Here is an 18,167-nt window from a genome sequence, read left to right as displayed (position 1 = left end):
CAGCTGGAGTTCAGGCCCAGCTTCCTGCTCTGCTTGGCGCTTCCTGCTGGGAAGATGAGAGGGAGCAGCCCAGAAAACGGGGAGCAGGGTCCACCTATGGCTGGTTTACTGTCTGCCCTAAGGGCAAGCACAGTTCCCAAAGAGGAATTTGAAATGGGGGAACTGGAAAATCAAAGAGGCGATAAAAATACAGTGTTACACCCTGCAGCATCTAGCACAGCGCATTACGGTTGCAACAACAGGCAGGAAGATCATTAAGAGAGCTCCCAAGACCCTCAGTGATTTTCAAGTGGTCTGGGGATGTGGGAGTTTGGAGCCACCAAACTAAGACATGGGTGTGAGAGGCCCTTGGCAGAGATCTAAGAGTAGCAGGATGGGTTTCACCTCTTTCAGTCACAGAGCCAAGGTCCAAAGACACGTGATGCAGACATAGAATCATCTTCCTGAAGTGAAGGTCAGTCTGGTCAGTGCCTGGACAGGACTGCAAAGCCTCCCTGTGGTGTCTTGAGTCGTTGTCTTCTTCTTTGGCGATCCCTCGTAGCTGAGTAAGATTGTCTTCCATAAACACGGTGTTAACAATGAGTCCGTAAGTGACTGTGGAGGCCAATTCTGGATCCACACGTCCTTCCACAGTGGGGACATTGGTTTCTGGGCGGGGGTTGATCACGGTGTGGATTTGCCAGGCATGCCTTCCTCTTAGCACGTTTCTCCCTTGCGTTCTGAGTATGAGTATCTTCAAAGTCGATGACACCTTTGTTCAAGGCTGTTCTCCAACTGGAGCGCTCGCAGGCCAGTGTTTCCCAGTTGTTGGTGTTTATACTACATTTTTTTTAGATTTGCCTTGAGAGAGTCTTTAAACCTCTCTTGTTGACCACCAGCACTACGCTTTCCATTTTTAAAGTTCGGAATAGAGCAGTTGCTGTCTTAAGCACCATATTGAGAGAGGCGCAAGGTATAAAATGTAATATTTGTCCGGTGGGAGGGAAAAGTCTGCAGTTGAAACCGTGCAATGTAAACTAAGGATCTTCAGAAAGCATCCTTGGATACTGGGCTTTGTTGTGGGAATGAAAACAAAATGTAGGTGCTCTGTTATATAACTTGTAAATATCAGCAGAAGCACAGAGTGATTAAAGTGCTGGTGCAATGTTTAACTTGCGTGGGGAAAGCTTAAAACTATTGTCAGGGCCTAAACATCTCCTGTTTGCAGAACAGAATAGTTAGCAATCCTTTTGCAGCATCTCTGTAACCAAAGCAACAGGCTCTGATTTATAAAAGGCATCAAGCAACAGTGCAGAGTTTGCATTTCCTGCTTCTTTCATTACCTCAGCTATATATTTTCTGCTTGTCAGAGGTGAGGGTCTGTGTGTGCTTTGACTCCTGGGTTAAATTATTTCTGCATTAACGTTTAGCTCCCCCACCTCTTTGACGCTCTGGGAAACCAGATTTAAGCCTGCAGAATGCCAGCCTGCAATGAACCTCCTTTCACTTAATTTGTCTCCAACTCATCATAAGGTAATTCTAAATAGACAGCCACAAAGACCTCCTTGGAAACAGCATGGGAGGGGTGGGCTTCATACCCCCCCCCTTCCTGGGAAAGAGCCTGTTCGGGATGGCAGGGTGCTATTGAAATGGTTGCTAAAGAATTGGGGTGTGTGTGTTCATCTATGTGGAGACTCTGAAGGCAAGTGTGCGACACCCAGGCCCATAGATCTCTCATCAAGCAAAGAACAAGAGCACTCACTAACACACATCTAAACAAATGTATGAATAATTATATTATTGTGATTTGATATGGGCTGTCACCATTTGAAGAAATGTTAGCTGATGAAGTCTGGATCAATGAACGATGCAGTTCTCTACATGCCTACTCAGAATTCATTGGGATTTAGTTTGCATATGACCAAACATCATAGCTTTGAAGGGATGGACGTTTTCTTCTTAGAGGAGTGTGTGTGTGTGTGTGTGTGTGTGTGTGTGTGTGTGTGTGTGTGTGTCTATCTCAGCAGCCACCTGCATGACAGTGATGGGAAACACCTCATCTGAAATGACACCTGCCACCTTCTGTTTATAAGAAAATCCTTATTTAAAAATTGTGTGCAGTGGATGAAGTGTTCTCTAGCCCGCCAAACACAAAAGCTGATGCCATAATTCATTAAGGATATTGGCAAGCTGGACGGTGTGCAGAGGAGGGCGACCAAGATGATCCAGGTCTGGAAAGCGAGCCTTATGAGGAACGGTTGAAGGAGCCTGGGAAAGAGGAGGCTGAGAGGGGATACGATAGCCATCTTCAAATATCTGACGTGCTGCCACATTGTTTTCACCTGGCTTTTTTTTTTAACCCTTTCCCAATTGCCTCATTGCAGAGAAGAGAAGATGACAGCGGCCCGCATCCGAAAGTGCCACAAGTGCGCCACCGGCCTGATCAAATCCGAAGGCTGCAACCGCATGTCGTGCCGCTGTGGCGCCCAGATGTGCTACCTCTGCCGAGCCGCCATTAATGGGTACGACCACTTCTGCCAACACCCCCGATCCCCAGGGGCCCCTTGTCAAGACTGTGCCAAGTGTTCCCTCTGGACAGACCCCACGGTAAGTGACTCCAATAGACACAAGTGGCTCCGCTTCCCCCGACTGCTCTCCTGCGCGGATTCAGGAGCAGAGCATTCTGGGAGCAGCTTGCGGTAAAATCACAAGTGACCTCTGGCCCTGTCCTTTGGGTGTGCCATGCCTTCACCTCCAAGGCGGAGCTTCCTGTGGCAATATATGCATACAAATCAGAGTGGCAGCTTGATTTTATTATCCGGCTTATAGCTTAATAACCAGTGAACATTTAAATGCACCTGCATGCTGCCAGCTCTCAGTACTGGCGCCCTCTTTGAGATTGCGTTGCAAGCGTGAGAGAACTTACAATTTAGGAAACGTATCATAGGATCGTTGTTGGAAGGAGAGGCCATTTTAACACCTTCCTTTTCCTGCTGCAGTGATGTGTTGGAACCAAAGTAGCCTCTGAGAACAAGCAGAGTCCACCTTCTGGCTCAGCATCCCAGCATATCACCCATTCATTGACTAAGGTGGCGAGTTTTCTAACTCTTCATAGAGCTCTTTAGTTTTTCTGCCAATGGACAATTAAGGATTCTGGAGAGAGTTGTCTGGGCCACACTCTGTTTGCAGAGAGCGCTCTCCCACGCCTGCTGGAACTCCCAGTCCTGAATCCAGTGTTATCCATTTGCCTGGTCTCAGGGTGGTTCACAAAAAAGATAATAATATATAAAATAAAAATAAAAACAATAATCCAATAGTGCCCCCCACAAAAAGAGCCACATTTTAAAAGGGCATAGGATGTAAATTGGATCAACCAAAGGCCTGGTTAAAAAGGAACGTTTTTGCCTGGCACCTAAATGAAGGCGCCAGGCAAACTTCCCTAGGGAGAGCATTCCACAGACGGGGAGCCACTGCAGAGAAGGCCCCGTTCTTGTGTTGCTACCCTCCGGACCTCTCTTCCACAAGCACCTTCCTTATTCTTTGTTTCTCTCACTGTGGCACAATGTCCAAGGCACAGCAAGAAGGCTTCCGCTGCCCAGCACAAGAGTCCACAGAGCCATGTACTAATGCGTTTCCACACGCCACTTAAGCCAGCTCCTTCCCCAAAGAGGCTTGCCTTATCAGCTCCATAGGTTGCAGTCCATCTCCCTGCTGGTTCTCAGCCATGAGCAAGCTGCCTGTGCCTCCGTGCAGGAGTTCTCCCTTCTACAGAGGGCTTCATCCCCCCCTTCCCTGCTTGCTGACTCCATTCCAGCCCTGTACTCTCTCCCTCCTCCTGCCTTGCCTCTTGTTACTCAGGCGCTCCCTGACTAAGCTGGGAATGATTTGAAAGGAGCTCTTCTCCCTCCCTCCCGCCTCCTGGAAGTGTCTGCCTCATGAAATCATTTCAGAGCTTATTGGGAACGGCTGTGCCTGCACATGCATGAAAAAGGAAGCCCTTTTATTAATATTTCTTCAAAAATGGGGAGGGGGGATGCATTGCAAATGGAGAAACCAGCTCCCAGTAACTCTTTTTAAAATGCAAAAAAAATATTTCTCCACCCTGAAATAATTAGCCAGGCTCTCCCTCTTCCCTCCCATCTTTTGGTGATGTTGCTGCACTGGACAAAAATCCCCTATAGAAATATTCTGTGATTGCATTTTTTATTTTATTTTTTGAACTCTGTGCTGGTTGAGAATGTCTCCTTCCTGTCTGGCCCTTTTCCCCTTTCCCAACACTCCACGTTTTCTTTCGCTTAGCTGTGCTCTTGCTGTGTGTAGAGACGCACGCCTGGAACTACTGAAGCAGGGAAACAAAAATAGATGCATTTTGTTTCCCTTCCACTCCAGCGGAAAGGAGTGCAGTGATCCAGCAGCATGCACCCAATTTCCTGCAAGGGGGGAGCACATCCCGTGCCCCATCCTCTGGGGTGAGCTTTGGGGGGGGGGTGTTGTAGCATCCCAGTTCCAGATGCAGCTCTGAGAAGAGGCCAGCCCTCCTGACACCACCAAGACACCAAGCACATCCCTCCCTCCAGTAGCTTCCGCTACCGAGTTGGTTAAAAGGGGATAATCAATAGAATGGTGGTAATGCATTTCAGTGAACAGATTATTTAACCGATTTAAAGGGCTCTTTAAGTAGCATAAAGCCACTGAAGCGGTGGAGAAGGTAAAAGCAGAATAAAGCACAAGTTCTAAAACCAATTAAATGGTTCCCGTAAGCTCTAAAAACAATGCAACCATATTTACAAATTCTAAAAACGATAAAACGTTTCCATCAGCTGTGCAGTTGTTCCGTAAATTGCAGGAGGGGAGGCTGACTCGGCATTCAGGATTCCTCCCATTTTCATTGTGGGCAAGACTTAATGACATCTCAGCAGACAGACAGTTGCTAAATGAAATCCCCGTTGCTTAGGAGCAGGGCTATTGTGCTCTGTGCAGCGGCCTGCATTACCTATAGCTAGCAACACCAGGCTAAACTACGCAACATTAGCACACACATGCAGATTTGCAGAGTCCCTCCTTTTCTCTCCGCAAGGGCTGGGTTGGGTTTAACTCTGTGCAGAATGTTAATCGTTGGTGCAGTTTCTCTGCATGGTCCCCGTTGCTTTTGCAGGGCATAAAGAACAGGAAGACCCAAAGAACAGAGAGAGGAAATGAAGATACAGTTAAGCCCCAAAGTGTAATGCATTTGTGTGTGTGATAGCAGAAGATAGAACATGGGTTGAAAATCTCTTTCAGTCTATTAGCCTTTTCCAATTCCGCCCACTCAATTCAGCGTTCTTGGGGAAAGCAATTGCACCCCCCACCCCCTGGAAATTTACTCATAACCTTCATGTGCATAACTGGCCGGTGGAAGTTATTTCACCTATTTTTGCTGGTAGAGTGTTAGCTGTAAGCACAACCTGTTTTTTATGCCGTAAATTATACAAAATGTTCAAACAGTGTGCAATAAATATACACTTAACAAGGGTGAGAATGGAATATTTTGCTCAGATTCCCAGGGCAAAGCAGAATAAACACCACTTGAGTATGGTAAATATGAGCTTTTGCTAGCCATGTTCTTTGAATACAATACAGTACTATTTTCATATTTTTTAGTCTTGTTTATGCACTGCTATCTTGGGACCCAATTATATTTTGGCATGCTCAGGCAGAGGCAATTTACAGGGGGAAGAAAACTTGTGTGAATTCTTAAGTTGCAGTTTCTGGGCTGGGATAAAGCTTTGCCAGGAATGCCGTCCTTCATTCTGCACCCTCAGCAGGCAGAAACATTGGCATTTTCACTGTGCCCCCTATATATGTGTCAGGCGTTAATACCACCATGTGTGCAGCTGCTTTGCTCCTTTGTCCCCTCCAAGGCTTCCCCCAATTTCTCTTTAAAGTATGCAAATCCCAGCTCTGGCCAGGGAGGGCAGGGTAGAAATAATTTTTTTTTATTATTATTATTATTATTAGCAAATCCACAAGCTTCCAGGAAATCCATACAGTGTGGCTGCAGCTGGGGATTCTCCCCATGGTGGCTTCAGTGGGGAGCTGACAGAGTCCGTCCCCCCCCCCCCCCCCGAGCCTGCAGCTGGCTCCCAGTCACACCTGCGCAATCCCAGGTGACTTGCTCTGCGCTGCTCCAGCAGAACCTGACAAGATGCAGGCCTCCTACCTGTCACCACTGCATCACGCAGTTTCTCTAAGGAATTCAAAGTGGCAGGTCAGGGGCAGGAGGGAGCCACACGGTTTATCCTCACAAAAATCTTTCTAGGGCTTGTAGTCAGTCAGATCCAGCAGGGCTTATCCTACTCTGATTTGGGGGGAAAGGGAATATGAGGAAAGCAGCTGCCTGGCTCTGCTCTGTGTGTGTGTGTGTGTGTGTGTGTTTGTGTATGAGAGAGAAATGTCCTGTGTTGTTGTTCTTCCAGTGGTACTGATGGGATTAATTCCAGAGTAGCACCAGCATTAGTCTGTTGAAACAGCAACAACAAAAATGATGCAGTTTTCTGTGGCACCTCTGCCATAACAGCGCAGCCAGAGGCCATGAAGAAGGAAGAGCTCTGGTCTGTGATATTTCACAAGCACAATCATTGGCGATTTTGCCGCCCCCTTGTTCTCAGCTTTTGCTGTGTTAGCTTGTAGTGGGAGAAAAAATCTCTGCCCTTTAAATACCAAACTTGATTATGGTTCTCAGCTGGGATTAGTGCCTCAGGGGCACCTTCTCACATCCAGGATCAGGCCACGTGGCCCAAAGCGGGACGTTCGCCACCTACCCACTTGTAAAGCAGATGCGTGGTACGACTGAGTCAGAGTCGTGACTGCAAAGGCTTTCCTCGAGTGGCTGTCCGCCAACAACGATCCATAGGGTCTCTGTTTTGGAAAGCCTTTTGGAGGCAGCCTGCTGACTCAGGAAAGAAATTGGAGTGAGGGCACCAGCCTTGCTGGACAGAAGACTTCTCCTCGCTGGTGGGATGTTGAGCTCCTCCTGCCAGAAAGCAGAACGGGGAAACTTGGCAGAGTTTCGAGATGTGCTGGGCTTCACCAGATTCAAATCTGGAAGCTGGCAAGCCTCCTGCATCCATCCATGTGTTATGCAAAGACAGCACATTTTGCAGGAGTGTCCCAGGGCGCTCTCCAAATCCAGAGCGTTTTCCACATTGGACGGGGGGGCGGGGTGTGGAATACAGGAAGAGATTAAAAGGGGGAAATGAAAACAAGCTGTGCTGAAGTTCTTTGCATCTTGCAAGGCAGCCAGACTCTCCCTGCAACTAGTTCTGCAGTCTACATCTCTCTCTCACACTTTCTGTCTCCCTGATCCTATGCTCTGCATAAATTTTTAAGATGTAACTTTGGGCATTCTTCCAAAATTGAGGTTTTTTTGAGAACTTTGGAATGTGGGGTGAGGTAGAGGAATGGAAAGAAAGGAGAACGGAGTAAGGATGGCCCTGTTTTGGAGAGAGGATGCGGTCTAGGCTGGCAAGCAGTGTTGGCGATTGTGGCCGGTCCTATCGTTGGACAGAGTGAGGGTGGGGACTCTTTGTTTCCTGCCTGCCTTGGTTAATCCCCTTCTCCCAGCATATGTCATAGGCATTGCAGATGGGAGACGCCCCTGCCCAGCCAGCTGAGCAAGCAGGCACAGAAATTCTGTGTGGCAGGAGCAGGAGCAGCAAACAACGTCACAGTGAATCGTCGTCACTTGTCTTCACTTCCCCCACTGCCCTGCTCACAGTTGTGAAGAATATTCCTCCGTTACGAATGGTCCATGTCGTCATTAAAAAAAAGAGGTTGGAAGAGGCCAATATAGATGTGGAATGTCCCTAGATCAAGTGACTTTTTTCCTTTTAATTTCTTCACCTAGCTCAAGGTTGTCATCTGCACTGGCCAGATGTTTAACTGAGAATCCATCACAGTCAGTCCATCATTTCAAAAATGAGGTTTTCAAGCCGTCTTGTCCCAAAATGGCAACTAGACCTTCCATTTTGGCGACCGCAACCTTGGATTCAGGAGCCATTTGGCGCCTAGTTTATAGACCTGAGTTTCTAGCTCTGCTCCTATTGAGCCTCTTAATCTGATTATTCAAGGCCTGCCTCCTCCTCCATGGCAGGCAGCCTCTCCCAGGCAGCCCGGCTGTGGGGCTCTCTGGAGCTGGAGCTGCCCCCTGAACATTTCACGCTTGGGTGCCATTTAAAGGATTAGCATCGCTCCAGCTGCTCCTTGGCAGGGCTGGGGGGAGGCGCCGCTTGTTGCCATCTGCTTCGTCAGTCTTGCAAGCTTTGCGGCAGGATCAGTGTTCTGCCTGTAAGCGGCTTAGTCACGCTCCATGGTGTGGGTGAGGATTCGTGCAAGCGCACAGCAAGTTGTCAGCAGTGTGGCCGTGCACCTGCTGCTTGCCCCCCCCCCCCAGTTTCAAATGCAGTCCAAGATGTTGCTGAAGGTCTTCGGCTGCACAGCCGGCCGTCTGCACCCGCAGCGCTGGAGAGGCGTCCACCCGAACCTCTTTTTCGTGGCAGCCGGGGCTTAGAGCGACCCGGCTGGCTGAAACGGTGCTCAGTTTCCACAGGAAGTGGTTATTCGCTGCTTACCAAATTCAGATTCCTGCAAACCTCCTCCTCCGTCTCCTTTTCTTCGAATAAGGCCCTGGCCCTCAGGCCTCAAAGTGTCCGGGGTGATCTCGAGATCCAGATGCGGTCGCTGAGCACGATTTCTAATAATAGCCGGGGGAAATAATATAAACAGCAACACGCTGTTGCAGAATAAATGTATGCAAAATTGGCAGAAGTCTCTCGGGTTTGCATATTTCTGCACAATTTGCAGAATTCAGATTTTCTCACTGCAGATTTCGGCACAGAAATTTGATTTTCCTTCTTCGTCTGTTTGGGCGTTGAGAGAAAACAGCCACGCTGACGCTTTTGTTTGTTTCTGTCCTTTCTAGGAGGATGACGAGAAGATAATCCAGGAGATTCAGAAGGAAGCTGAAGAGGAGCAAAAGAGGAAAAACGGAGGTGGGTGGTGCCTCCCCCTCCCCCTTAACAGGCAGAGCTCGATGGGGGTCCCTGGAGAACGGAGCAGCCCCAATTCCAAAAAGCGCTTTCTGCCTAAGCCCCATGATTACCCACACAAGACACTCTTGGCTGGTCGGCTGTCTGCCTGTTGGTTGATCTTGCAAACTTTAAATGAAAATGAGCTGGTAGTGTTTGCACAATTCAGCATCCTAGGGATATTCTGTAGCCTCAAGGGGTGTGTCGTAATCATCATCATCATCATCATTTATTTAACTTCTATACTGCCCTTCATCTGAGGATTGCAGAGCAGTTTAAAGTATAGAAACACAAGAATACATAACATAATGGGATAACCTCAGCTGCACTGCCTGAGTTTTGGCAGGCAAGTTTCAACCAGGCCTGTGTATGTGGCATGCAGGTCTTCTGCAGAAAAAGCAGAGTATTACAACCACTGTGGGGTTTTAGCCGAATGTTACATTTGGAGAAAAGAGTGAGAAGGGGGAATTCCAATGGCAAGTACAGTGGTACCTTGATTTACAACCATAATCGATTCCGGAGGTCTGTTTGTAAACCAAAACAGGTAGTAACCCAAGGCGTGCTTTCACCAATGGGGCCTCCAACATTTTTTTGTTCATAATCCCCCCCCCCCCAAAAAAGGGTTGTAATCCAAAACGTATACAAACCAAGACGTATGCAAACCAAGGTACCACTGTAATACGTTTGTGTACGTTTGCTGTTCACCGAAATTACTTCTTTTAAAATTATATATGTGACATAGGGGAAACTGTTTTTTTTTTTATTATTATTAAATTGGCTCATTGCATGAGTTGATTGACTAAAATGCATCATGAGCAAAAGCAGGAAGCATGGGGGTTGCCTGCATCTCTTATAGCAGCGGTATTAGAAAATGGAGAATATCTTGTCTGGTGTTCTTTAAAGTTCTGTAGGATTTATACAGTTTTAAATCTGCTGCTCGCTTAATCATTGCACTTTTTAGATAACTCAAAAGGTTTTTCCAAACGAATTTCAATCCGAGCCAGCCTGGTTCTCCTCTAGCTGCTGCCGGACCCCTCAATTCTTCTGACTGCCATTGGCCCAGGGGCCCATAAACATCTGGGGGAGTCAGGCTGGCCCTTCCCTGCCCCCATCGCTTTAAAGGTTGAAGCTGATCTGCTGATTCTGCTGTTTACCTGCCCTCCACGTTGTTGTCTCTCTTTCCTCCTCTAGAAAACAGTTTCAAGCGGATTGGGCCCCCGGCAGAGAAGCCTGCGGAGAAAATCCCGCGAATCGAAGCCATCCCCAGGCCGGTCCCACAGAACCTCCACCACCAAATGCCCCCTTACCCGTTTGTGCACCCCGCCTACCCGCTGAACATGCCCCCCGTCCGCCCGCTCTACAACAACATTGGCCACATCAACATGGGGCCCATCCCTGCCCCTTACGTGCCCCCCCTGCCCAACATGCGGGTGAACTACGACTTCCCCCAGGTGAACCTGCCGCTGGAGCACAACCTCCCGATGCACTTTGGCCCACAGCCGCGGCACCGGTTCTGACCCGGCTCGGGGCGGCGCCAGGACTTTGGGAAGTCTCTGCAGGGAAAGTCCACACACTGGCTGACGCAGCCCGCCCCTTCCTCCCTTCTCCACTTCCCCCGTAAACTGCAAGCGCTGAACACGCTCCTGGGCGCCCCTCCGGTCTTCTCGTCCCCCAAGGCAAGATCAGCACCTTTGCTGCCCAGTCTCTGTTCCGGGAAGCGGAAGGGACGGGAGGCTCGCCCTGGCACCCTTTTGCTTCCGCCGCTCGTCTAGGAAGGAAGTTCTCTGCTCAGTGAGTGCAGGGGGCCTGTTTGGCAAGAGGCAGCGGCGACTCGGACCCACGTGCCAAAAACACAGTTTCTCTTGCCTGCCCAAACGGCGCTGAGAGTGGGAAAGAATCAGGTAGGAGGTTCAGCTCCGGCCAGCTACAGATTTTGAGCGGTGTGGTTGACGGGCAAATTAAACCATTGATGGGAAACCCCCGAGGCAAGCAGAAGTTGGCAGAGGCCGTTGCAAACACCAGATTGGCAGCTTCTGTGGCCCTCAGGTCAGGAAGAAACCCCAGCAGAGCTCTTCCCACCACAACCATCTTGTGCCTTTGGCACAGGAGTCAGGTGGCGGGTTGCAGCCAACTAAGTCCTACTCAAGAGTAGACCCGTTGAAACCAGTGAACCTAAGTTGGCCGTGTCCATGAAGTTCAATGACTCCACCCTGAGCAGGACTCGCATTGGCTGCAACCCAGCCTTCCCAGACTCAGTGTGTTGGTGGGTCGGGCTTTTCAAAGAGATATCAGAGGCCTCTGATTCTTCCGAGGTGCCAAACTGAAGACTTGCTGTCACTCAGCACAGCTCAATGTAACGTGAGACCACATCTGTTTCAAATAAATGCAGCTTCCGTGGCTGGAACAGTTCTCAAGTGTGTGAGCCAAACCTCTGGTGCTGGGCCTAGGGCTTAGCAGTGCTATGGCTTTGGGGTGCGTTGCCCCTGTGACTGCTTCCTGCTGGGCTTTGCATTGCACATGGAAAGCCTTGTGGGTTGAATCCTGGTACAGCTGCAGGGAGGGCGGTGTGGGTGGTGACGTGTCTGGAATCCTTGGAAGGAACCGGGTGAGCGTCGGCTGGCTTCACAGGCGAGCCTCTGCCTCCTCTGGTGTTGTGGTCGGTGTGCTTTGCTGTTCGGGGTCTTCAGCATGTTGGGAGTACCTCTCGTTGACTTGTCTAGTTGTGGTCTGAAGCACTCTGGGGCATCTTGCAGGCTTGGAGGTCAAGGAATTCCCCCCTGCACACTTGAAAGGCATTTCCAGCTCCCAGAAGATCACAAAATTGCTCCTGCATACATGGAGCTGCACGAGGCCAGTGGAGCCCTCGTTAATTGGGTCAGAGCAGTCATGACCCAAGCACTCCTGGGCGCTCTGCATATGTGCAAAGGCTTCCTTGGACTCTTGAGCCGCTGACCCACCGCACTCGGCTGTGGAAACCTTCAGCCTAAAGCTTTCCACTAAAGCTTTCCAGGCAGGGCTGGAAGAGGGTTTGTTGGTCTCCAGCTCCCATGCCCAGAGGGATGATGGGAGTTGTAGTCCAGCAGCCTCCGGAGGACCACAATGGATTCCCCACCCTTGGCTTAAGGGCTGTTTTGTACCAACGCCGGCAAATGCACAGCCGGTTGCAGCCTGTCCTTCAAAGGCTCCCATGTGCCTGAGCACTTCTGTGGAGTGAACTGACCTTCTGCATGACTTGCGGAACTCCAGAGCTCTGCAGTCCTGCCTCTGCTTCAAGGAGGGGTCTCCGTTGCCAGATACGGACCACTTCTCGCACAACGACACGTCAGGTCCATCCACACTCTAAGGCTTCTGTGCGGCAAGTGCGGCAGGAATGAGCACTGGATCACATCCTGTCCGCCTGACTTAACGCCAGCCGTTTGAAACAGTTTTTCCCCTCAAAACTATGAACATGGATGCTCTCATTTGCTAGGATTATGAGCAACTTACAGAAAATAACTCCAATGGAGAAGAATTTCCAACCACCCTTTTGCTTAATAATAAATACATTTCACACTTACTCTTTGAAATTCTGGGTCTGTTTTCCTTTTAGAAGTATTATGATAAAGCATCTTTGGGGTGGAGTGGGGGCGTGGAACCAGTTCTGAGTTGGGCTCTTCTCTCCCCCGACCTTCCCTTTTGACCTTCGTAGTCCTGGGACTATGGGGCACAGACAAAGCCAAATATGGCAGCTCCCCCCTTTCCCCTCTCTTCCTATGTTGGCCCCCTGCCCCCTTGAATGGAAGGGCGCTCATTGATTTGGGAGCTCCCTGCGTGAGCTCCACCAGGGCACTGAACACGGGCAAACCTTAAACCCTGAGAGGCAACCAAAACAATTCTCCCAATAGCCTTGGGGGTGCTGTTGCCTCCTGCCCTTCCCTCTTCCCTTGCAATACGTACCCAAGCAGCAGCACCTATTTATTTGGAAACTGATCTGTTTCAGTCCCTCCCACTCATTTTATTTGGTGCTCTCCTGGACTGCAACTCCAGTCTCACCTGATCATTGGCCAGGCTGGCTGGGGGCCTGAGTCTATAACATCTGGAGGGCACCAAGTTGGGAATAGCTGAGGGAGTGTGTAACAAAAGTGAAACAATGACTCCTTTGCTGCAGAGAGAGAACATCTGCCTGTAGGACAGGTGTGCAGGGAGGGGTGTGTGTGTGCTGCGGATGAATCTGGCAATACCTGCATTCCAAGTTCGTTCTGTGTAACCTGTTGGCTTAAAAGTTCCATTGCGTTGACTGTTCCATGTTTGCCGTAGTTTAAAATCATGCTGTTTGTCGACACTGCTGCTCCTGTTCAGTGATTCTTAAAAGGGGTCAGGATACAGCTGGCCAAGTGCTCTTTGGTTGATTTCTCTTCAGGTTTTGACATTAGCACCTTAACTTTTAAACAAAAGATTATTTGATGTAGCAATTGCCGGACATGCAGGTGGTGCTGTGTTTGGAGAAAAGCGACATCAGCAGGGCTAGCTGTCAAGAAACAAAGGATGAGAGGACCGCTGGTGAGGTTTTTGGAAAGCGTTGGGCGTGTGTGAGTGCAACCAGCTATGCATGAAAGAAACCCCTCTTGTATCACAGCTGTAGACAGAGAGGTGGCCTGTGGGTGCCATCCTGCGGTTTAATTGATAAGAGAAGCTGCTTCTGAAAGCGCTTGGTGTTGGTGCATCGCTCCCAGTTTGTCCATTCGCACTGCCTTTCCAGGATTGCTTCTGCAGTGTGCAGGAGGTTCCCATGGACTAAAGCCCAGTGGCATTGAATCTTCCCCCAGTCACTTTGGCTCCCCTTCCGTGGGTCTCGCTGGGAGGAGACGCTCCTGCGTGCTCGGCGCTCTGGGCCAGGTCCACATTCTGTGCAGCAGGCACAATTTCCCTGGGGAGGCAACGTCCCCCAGGTTGCAGATGAAGCGCAGGTGGCCTTCCTGCCTACCGGCCCATTCATGTGCACATGGACAGTTGTGCCAGGATATCCGGATGCTGTGTCCATGTGTGTCTAAAGATGCGGATGAGGACCTTGCATCCCTTTTTGTCTTGGGGAATTCTGATGCGCTCACAGTGGTTGTGTTGGCTGTGCAGAGTGTGGGGCTCCCCACAGTGGCCAGTGCTCAGAGGCAAAGCTCAACTTCCGGCAAGGAGCTTGACGTTTTTGCCAACCTAGACTGCAGAATCGCCCTGGCATGTGCAAGGGCCCTGGGTGCCTTTACCAAGATGGTTAGAGCCTTCCTAACGCTGACCGATCAGATCCTTGCACGCCGAAAGCAGGTCCTAACAATGGCGTTTCCCTATTGTTAAGCTACTGTGCCCTCTTCCCCTTTGCTTTGACCAGCTCACATGAAGTTTACCATTTGTTATCTCTAAACCGTAGCATTTTGGAAGGTCTTTGTGGATGTTTGTACGTGAGTGAAGGTAGTTGGGAGCAGGCAGAGGGGCAGTTAAAGCTGGCTGCTGTTGCCTTAGTACGACTGGAGACCTTTCATTGCAGTTTGCTGGACCCGTGAGGCCCTTGGCCCTTCACCATCTCCCCATTTTCTGTGCTGACTTTAGTTCATAGCCTCCATTCATTTCAGGCTGCTTCCTGTAGAGAGATGGAGACTTGGGTGGCGGCAGCTCCTGCTAGCCAGAGATTGGAAGCTCAGCTGTTGCTGTTCTTCATATCCAGTGGATTTCAAAAGCCATTTAGCATGGATGGGATGGCCTATTCCTCCACCCCCCACCCCATCCCCACTTGGTGCCCCTTTCAGTGAGGTTTTTTATTTGGCCAGGGCTCCTCCTCTTTGCATAGACAAAATGCTGAAGAAAGATACCCGCCCAAGCTGAATGGCTCCTTAGCCTCTGCCTCCCATCATTCTGGTGCTCTGAGTAAAATAATTCTTTAAGCGGGGATAATCCACCTCTTGGGAAATTGAGGCATTTTGACTGAAAGGACGGTGCCTTTTTTACTGCATCTGAAACTGAAACACTCTTTCCTCATTCTTTGCCTGCCCACGAGCAATGGAGAAAACCTCTTGGGGTCCATACTGACTTAAAACATGATTTTACACATCATTTTGATGTGTAAGCCTGAAGCAAAGACCTCCTTAGCCTATGATCGTGAACAGAGATGCCAAGGTCCAGCTCCTGGCACTTCTTGAACAGCCTTGTTCAATTGCCTCACCCCCACCCCCCCCAGTGGAAGCGTCCCCTTGAGCATTTCGCCTTTCTCCTTGCAACTTCTTGTTTGGGGTTGCGTGACTGCGTCCTAAACAATGAGCCCCCCCATCCCTTGAAGGGGGTTTTGGTCCTCGGTTCCTTCCCGTGTTAAGAACACCACGTTGGGGAGAAAGGGCAGCCATCTGCAGGGAAGAGGCCCCTAGGTGGCCAGGATTTCCTTTCTTGCAGGTATTCCAGGATGAATCTTAACTTCGGTTATATGTTGGTTGCCTTTTCCAAGTTTCGCAAGGGGAGAGCATCGCCTCTTTGCGAGGGGTTTTCTGAACTTCGGCCAGGGAAACTTTACCAAACCTGTGTGTCTGACATGGGAGAGCGTTGCCCCTGTGCTGTGACGTAGCGTGAAGGCCGGCTTCTCACTGCAGTGCTGTGCTTCTGTTCAGGCCGCACCACCTGGCTATGCAGGTGAGGCCTCTCATGACAGAACGCTTCTCTGCTCAATTTTTTTCAAAAAAAAATCCTTGCACGCATAAAGCTAGCAAGCACAAGGATTCTGGTGTGGCCACTTCCCCCTGCCGTGATATTTTCCTTCATAGGGGGATTTTTAAAAAATAGCCTGAAGAGGTCCAGCCCAGAAACAACCGCTTCACTGCAAACTAGAACGGTTTAGCATGGGCAACATTGAAGTCCCTTGAGCTTGAGCCAGGCTTCCTGGACAGGGCGCCCTCCTGTTGTTCTGCACTACAACTCCCATCAGCCCCAGCTAGTACAGCTGTGATGAGTATACAATATGGCCCTCCTGGCTGGGCATTGTAGTGCAAAACATCTGGCTGGGCAGCAGTTAGCAAAGGCTGCTGTCACATGCCCCTGTGGGCTCCAGGTTCTCACGACCTCCTCTCTTCTTTTGTATTTGCATTTTCCTTTGTGGCTTTTTTTTTTAAAAAAATTAAAAAAAAGTTCATCTCTCTTTACGGGTAGACACAGGGAAGTGTGTATTTTGTACACCCCAAGCTTGACATTTTAACAGGTACTTTCTATTATCAAATTTGCAGTGTCACATTTAACTTGCCTTAAAAGGTGGAGAGAGAAATCTAGTATTTGCACTTCGCAAAAAAAGAAAAGAAATGGAGAAAAAAGAGCAAACCCTATTGAGGGGAAATTGTGCATGTCCTGCAACTTTGTATAACGATAGCTTAAAAACGAATAAGTGGTTTATTAATAAAGAAAGGAAAAAATAATATTTTTTCTTTACCTTCTGGTAGGAAACCGTTCTAATATTCTGTGTGTAAAAAGTCTCTGTATTATATTGTAATTTGAATTTTTTGTAATTAAAACAACAACCTTGTGCACTCTCATTGCGTGGCTGTTTCTTCCCTCCCCCCCCCCCCCCCGGCTTCTGGTTTCCTCCACACCTTTTGTTGTTTGTGGTTATAGGTGGCAAAGCATCTGAACAGCCGCTGCAAGAAGACGACGCTGGACAAGGTGGTCCATTGGTCTGATCCAAGAGACTCTTCCTCTGAAATCCTGTAGCTTCTTATACAGGAAATCTTCTGGGTTATTTTCGTCCTGATTTCCTCCTGCCATGACTCCTCTGGAGAGCAACAGTGCCATAGTGGAACAAGCTAAAGCAGGATAAATCTGCCATGGATGCCCTATCATTGTGCCAATGTGTTGCAGAAGATACCCATAATATAACCATAATAACCAGGGTGTTTGCAGAGTAGAGTTCTTCTGATTCCACCCCTAAACGCCAGTCCTAAATCCCAACTCCCAGCACTGAAATCTCTCCATGTGATGCAGTTCATGTCATTCGGAGGGTTAGATTATTCATTTTTAAAGGCAAATCTCTTTCTCCCCGCCTCACCAGGTGGGGAATTCTGACGCACCCTCCTTTGCAAGAATTGGAGAGGGCCGGGGATCTGCTCACTCGCCTTGGTTTGCCAGTGTAGGGTAAAGAGCAATAGGTTGTAACGTGGCCTTTCCTTCCCCACGAGGAAAGAGATCTGCCCCTATTAAATGGATGTGCAGCTGTGTGTGTGGATGAGTGACAGGCACATCCAGCAAGATTAGCTCAAAGGGCAGGAGCATCCTGCATCCCCCCCCCCCCCCCGTCAGCCACCACCCCCCCACCTTGCCTTCAACTCTGACAGCCTGATCCTCTGCATAATACGACTGGAGAGAGCTTATTTCAGGGTCTCTCCTCCATCAGCCCTGTTTTGATTTCCTTGAGCGTCTCTTCGAACTAGGAAGCAAGACCCCAGATTTACCAGGTTTGTTCAAATAAGCAAAAATGACAGTTGCAAACAGATCTGCGTATCAGGAGGAACTCGATGAATTTTCACGGAGGCTTTTGTGTTTTAATTTGCAAATTGATTTGAAAATGGACAGCTCTGTTTCTCCTTCCTCTTAACAGGAGTGGCACACATCCCCGCCCCCCTCCTGACATGTCAGTTTTAGCCAGATCCGTGGGTTGCTGGAGCCTCCACTGCTGCAGAAAGCGTTTCCTTTGTGTGGAGGAGAAAGGCCTGTCTGGGCCCAAGCAGGGCAGGGGGTTGGGGGCTGTTGTCTTTCTTCCTGCCTTTCTCTCCCTGACCTCTTCAAATAAAGGAGGTGGGGGTGGGGGAGGTGAAGGGAAAAGAGGAGGGAGGACAAGCCAAGCCCCCCCCCCCAGCTGCTATTCAGAGCCAAGGTGTCCCCCTCCCTCCTTCCTTGCAGCATCAAAGCGTCAGGCGGCCCCTCTCCATGGTCAGAGACCCTTCCCCTCTTCAAGAGAAGAGGGCCAGAGTTCAGCTTGGCTGCCTTGGAAAAGGGGGTGGAGGGGGGGCGAGATGCAAACTCCATGAACTGAGTGCTGGGGACAGGAGAGGCGAAGAGGGCAAAGGCCGCCTCTCTTGCCTGGCCAGGTTAGCGAGATGTGAAAGGAGCCAGCCTTCATCTTCATTT

The 18,167-nt window shown here is 49.5% G+C and overlaps 1 protein-coding gene across 1 annotated transcript in view; it reads left to right on the top strand.

Moving 5' to 3' along the window:
• Nucleotides 1–16,579, top strand: part of RNF216 (ring finger protein 216) — an 83,815-nt gene extending 67,236 nt beyond the window's left edge. The window contains exons 15-17 of the mRNA XM_028707274.2: nucleotides 2,364–2,586; nucleotides 8,939–9,008; nucleotides 10,236–16,579. Coding sequence (XP_028563107.2) covers nucleotides 2,364–2,586; nucleotides 8,939–9,008; nucleotides 10,236–10,561 — 619 coding nt within the window. The 3' untranslated portion in view covers nucleotides 10,562–16,579. The remainder of the gene's footprint in view (nucleotides 1–2,363; nucleotides 2,587–8,938; nucleotides 9,009–10,235) is intronic.
• The last annotated feature ends 1,588 nt before the right edge of the window (nucleotides 16,580–18,167 follow it).

This window comes from Podarcis muralis, chromosome 14, assembly GCF_964188315.1.
Source record: "Podarcis muralis chromosome 14, rPodMur119.hap1.1, whole genome shotgun sequence".
Lineage (NCBI taxonomy): Eukaryota > Metazoa > Chordata > Lepidosauria > Squamata > Lacertidae > Podarcis > Podarcis muralis.
Note: the sequence above shows the minus strand (reverse complement) of the source record. Positions and strands in the feature narration are given on the sequence as shown.